The sequence below is a fragment of the Lactuca serriola genome, chromosome 5 (assembly GCF_051521515.1).
Source record: "Lactuca serriola cultivar US96UC23 chromosome 5, Lser_US96UC23_V15, whole genome shotgun sequence".
Taxonomy (NCBI): domain Eukaryota; kingdom Viridiplantae; phylum Streptophyta; class Magnoliopsida; order Asterales; family Asteraceae; genus Lactuca; species Lactuca serriola.
This window is the reverse complement of record NC_136412.1, coordinates 256,003,697-256,007,986: the sequence shown is the minus strand read 5'-3', so window position 1 is coordinate 256,007,986 and position 4,290 is coordinate 256,003,697. Positions and strand designations below refer to the sequence as shown.

Here is a 4,290-nt window from a genome sequence, read left to right as displayed (position 1 = left end):
CTCCTAAATCCGACTTCACTTCACACTCTGAGTTTGTTCTCTCCCTAATCGATGCATCCACATTCTCGTCTCTCCCCCTCCACCGGGTTTTCTCTCATCTCTCTCCTCCATAGATGAATATTTTTCTTTCTCCTTTGTTCGTGCTTCCTTATTGCAGGTGGTCTCGGTGGTGTTTGATAGTTGGAAACGAAAGCAACAGTGAGTATACAACAGGCCTTCCATTCCAAAAAAAAAAACTTTGCACGTAATAGAGAAGGTTAATTCCACATAAGGGATGGAGCCAGAAGATGTGGGTGATAAAAACGCAATCATTGGAGCCAGAAGATATCTCTCCTCCACCAGATGAAGATTGTCGAAGAGCTGAAGGGGGGACCAATTTCTATAAAGCAGTGCTCTATATGTTCCTTTTTTCTGGTAATTCTACGATCCCTTTACAATTTATTCTATTTTCGTTTTTTATTTTATATATGTTCATGTTAATTTCTAAACATGAATCACTTCACCTTCTTAAATCTTGTGTTTTTTTTCATGAAAATCATCCCCCAGTTTATAAAATTATATGCCTAATTGTTGAGATATGCATTTGTTTTAGGTTGAGGGTGAGGGTAGGGCACCTAATTCTCCTTAGAATACAAATACAAAAGCAATATGCCATTGTTGGAATGGAGATGGATTTCAGCAACATGAACTGTTTGACTTTGATTCTTGCTAAATGGAAAATAATAATAGATGAACAGGGGAAGTGGCGACCTAAATACCAAGTGTCATCAGAGAATTGCTATTACGTAGGGGCAGATTTTAGTTTGCATCTTGTTCACCAAGGCAAAAGAAAAAAGAGAAATAGGAAGTGTAGAAGAAAAAAAGATGAACATGGGAATGAACCAAAAAACAGAGGAATAATGTTTACTTCTTGCCAAGGTAAAACTACTTATTAAAAACATGATTTTGAATGAAATTACAATGTAATGCAAGTCCTATTTTATACTAAACACAAATGAAACGTAGTCTAACTCAAATACCACATAAAAAATGCAAGTTTACTAAAAAATTCCTAAAATACCCCTGGGCTAAAATTGTCCCAATTTCTCTAGGTTATCCAACAGGTATTGCAGAAAAGTGGGGTTATTCTTGATTCACCAGAGGAGCAAAAGAAGAAGGTTTAGTGATATAGCTATAATATTGTGATTTGTGAACAAACTTGAAACTATTAAAACCCTTATACATTGGAAACCCTTCTGTTGAGGATGAGCATTTAGACACATATGAACTTTCAATACTAATTTATAAGTTACCTCTTTCCTGTGTTTATACTTTATAGTTGGATTTCAAATTTTTGTTTCTTTATACTATAGAAAGTTTTAGATATTTAAATACTATATGGTAGTCTATGTTGAGGTTTGAATAAGATTCTACTTATTATTCATCATACATCTTAATGCGTGTATTTACTTGAAACAGGTTGTTGTGGAAAGAATTAAAAACAATGTCATAGGTGACAAGATTGATCCAAAAGCTGTACTAAATTTGGATCCTGGTCTTGGTGTTTTGGATGCATTTTTTGCCAGTTTGTCAATGATTCTTGTCAGTGAGGTATGTTCTTTCCCTATCTTTTTTTATAGGCACACATAAGTTTCCACAAATGTTTATTTCTCAAAATTACATTACCCAATATTCCATTTATTGCTTCCATCTAGATTGGAGATGAAACTTTTATTATAGCAGCTCTTATGGCAATGCATCATCCAAAGTCAATTGTTCTATCAGGTGCACTCAGTGCTCTATTTGTAATGACTGTAAGTTTGCTACTTTTCTTTTTTACCCTTTTCATATTTTAGTGAACATAAATGAAAAACATATATTTTAGTTTGCTTCTAAGTTTAGTTTGGTTTTATTTGGTATGTAGATACTTTCTACAGGGCTTGGTAGGATTGTTCCAAATCTAATATCAAGGAAACACACAAACAGTGTTGCTACAGGTATGTATTGAGTATATATATATATATATATATATATATATATATATATATATATATACATATATTAAAATTCAATTTAAAATATGAGGATTGTGAGACATCTAAATTGTTTTTTTCTACAATGCAGTTCTTTATGCCTTCTTTGGGCTGTGTTTGCTCTATATTGCTTGGAGATCAGATTCAAAAGCATCTCAAAAAAAGGAGATGGAGCAAGTATGTTTTCTTTTTCCCCATTAAGGGTTATAGTTTTTATATAAATTTAGGCTTTACCTCATTATTAAATACCCAAAAAACAATCCAAAAATTTGATTCTATTACAAAATATATGCAGGTAGAAGAGAAATTAGAGTCTGGACAAGTCAAAATAGCTGCACGCAGAAATTAGAGTCTGGACAAGGCAAAACGTTGTATAAGTTTGATCCAATTTTTTGCAAATCAACAAAGGTGCATTTTGTCTCGTTGACTGGTCAAAAGATAGTATATGTTATGGATGTTAATAAGTTGGGTAATGTAGTAACTCGAATATTTGAAAATGCAAGGATCTTTTACTATCTTTTGAGAAGGCAACAGGGAAAAAACCACTGGGGATCATATTCTATAGGTATATATATAAATATAATTTCAAGTGGTACAATTAAAGAAAAAAAAACTAAATCTTCACTTCGTTTTTTATTTGCAGGGATGGTGTAAGCGATGGGCAACTAATGAGCCGAAAGCAACTTCTTTAGTACAAGAGTGGGGACACTGTTCTCTATAATAATGCGGTTAAATTGTATACATTTTGTTTATATCCAGGTGTTTCCAAGGCGAGAAACATTTCCAGATTTGGACTGTGTTGACTCGGTGAGTTCAGTGGAACAACTCATTATACTTTGAAAGACCTTAACGACCAGGGACTAAAGGTATCTTTTCCTTGATTTTTAGGCTTATTCTAACCTTAATTAGTTGAGCCCTTTAGGAGGTTATTATTAATGTATCTGCATCCATGGTAATGAATCGACACTTGCAATCCAAGTTTTAGGTTAAGCTTCTTATAATTCTTGTATGGTGTCATTCGGTTATTTTCTTTTTTGATGGTGGGATGTCAAAATAAACGGTTCTTATATAGACTACAGAGCGAGAGCTATGTTATTCTTGTCTCTTCAACTACATTTAACTAAATAAACACAATTATCTTATTCAATTTAACTCAAAACCCATAGGGCATTGGTCTTGTAAACACTGAAATCACTCAAAACTCAAAACAGTATATACCAAGAAACAAATATTCAGTAGATTTCTGATATAATGACTTGTGTTGATGCAATTTTTGCTTAAATATTCAAACATGGTGCAATACAATTTCAAGAAAATCACAAGGATACCCACTGGAAAAGACTTTGTAGACATAGTCCTCAGTAGAACCCAAAGAGAAACCCCAACAGTTGTCCACAAAGGCTATGCAATCAACTGAATTAGAGGTTTTTATATGAGAAAAGTGAAGTTCACACAAACAAACTTTGGTGTTTGCAATTATTGATCCACAGTAAGTCCATGGACTGGCTGTTATGCTTATAATGTGTTTTTGGATTGTCCTATACAATGTTTTTTTGTTTCTGTGTATTTTGTGCATCAGGTAAAGCTGGTGGAAGAAAAGAATATGAAGCCACTTGATTCAAATCTTGCAGCATTATCAGCAAGATGCAGTAAAGACTTGGAGTTGAATTTGGCTAAGTCTTTCTTGAGTGAGATGGGCCAATGTACAACTTCTTATCCATATAACAGCTGTTTGGAGCATTAGTCTTAAAGAATTATGAAAGGCAAGATGCAACTTTATTTAGTTGGAATTTGATGTAGAGAGTAGATTAGATGCAAATTTAGATATTGTAAAAAATAGAATTGTATGACATTAAATTTTATGCAATGGATTGTATTTTTTGTATATGATATTTTATTTCTATTATGAATTGTATGACATCAAATTTAGATATTGTAAATATTTTTTTTAGAAAATTTAAAATTATGATACGCAAAAATGTGTGTCATCTTCATTTATGACATGGCCTTTCTTGACAGGGGCTTCCTTGATACGCATTGCGTGTCATAAACATGCGCGTCGTAAGGTTACGACACGCAAATGCGTGTCGTCTTCCTTTATGACAGGGCCTTCCTTGATACGCATTGCGTGTCATAACCGCGCGTCGTAAATGCGCGTCATAAATGCGCGTCGTAAATGCGCGTCGTCTCTCTTTATGACAGGGTCTTCCTTGACACGCATTTGCGCGTCGTCTGAGCGTTTTACGACGCGCAATGAGCGTCGTAAAAGGCCTTTTTT

The 4,290-nt window shown here is 33.8% G+C and overlaps 1 protein-coding gene across 1 annotated transcript; it reads left to right on the top strand.

Annotated features, from left to right (window-relative positions):
* Positions 1-287: 287 nt before the first annotated feature.
* LOC145050398 (GDT1-like protein 3) lies at positions 288-2,361 on the top strand. Its single transcript, XM_078998654.1, has 8 exons — positions 288-414; positions 730-918; positions 1,385-1,395; positions 1,459-1,590; positions 1,695-1,793; positions 1,904-1,976; positions 2,104-2,189; positions 2,308-2,361. The coding sequence occupies exons 1-8, from the start codon at positions 288-290 to the stop codon at positions 2,359-2,361; spliced, it is 771 nt and encodes a 256-aa protein (XP_078854780.1).
* Positions 2,362-4,290: the final 1,929 nt, after the last annotated feature.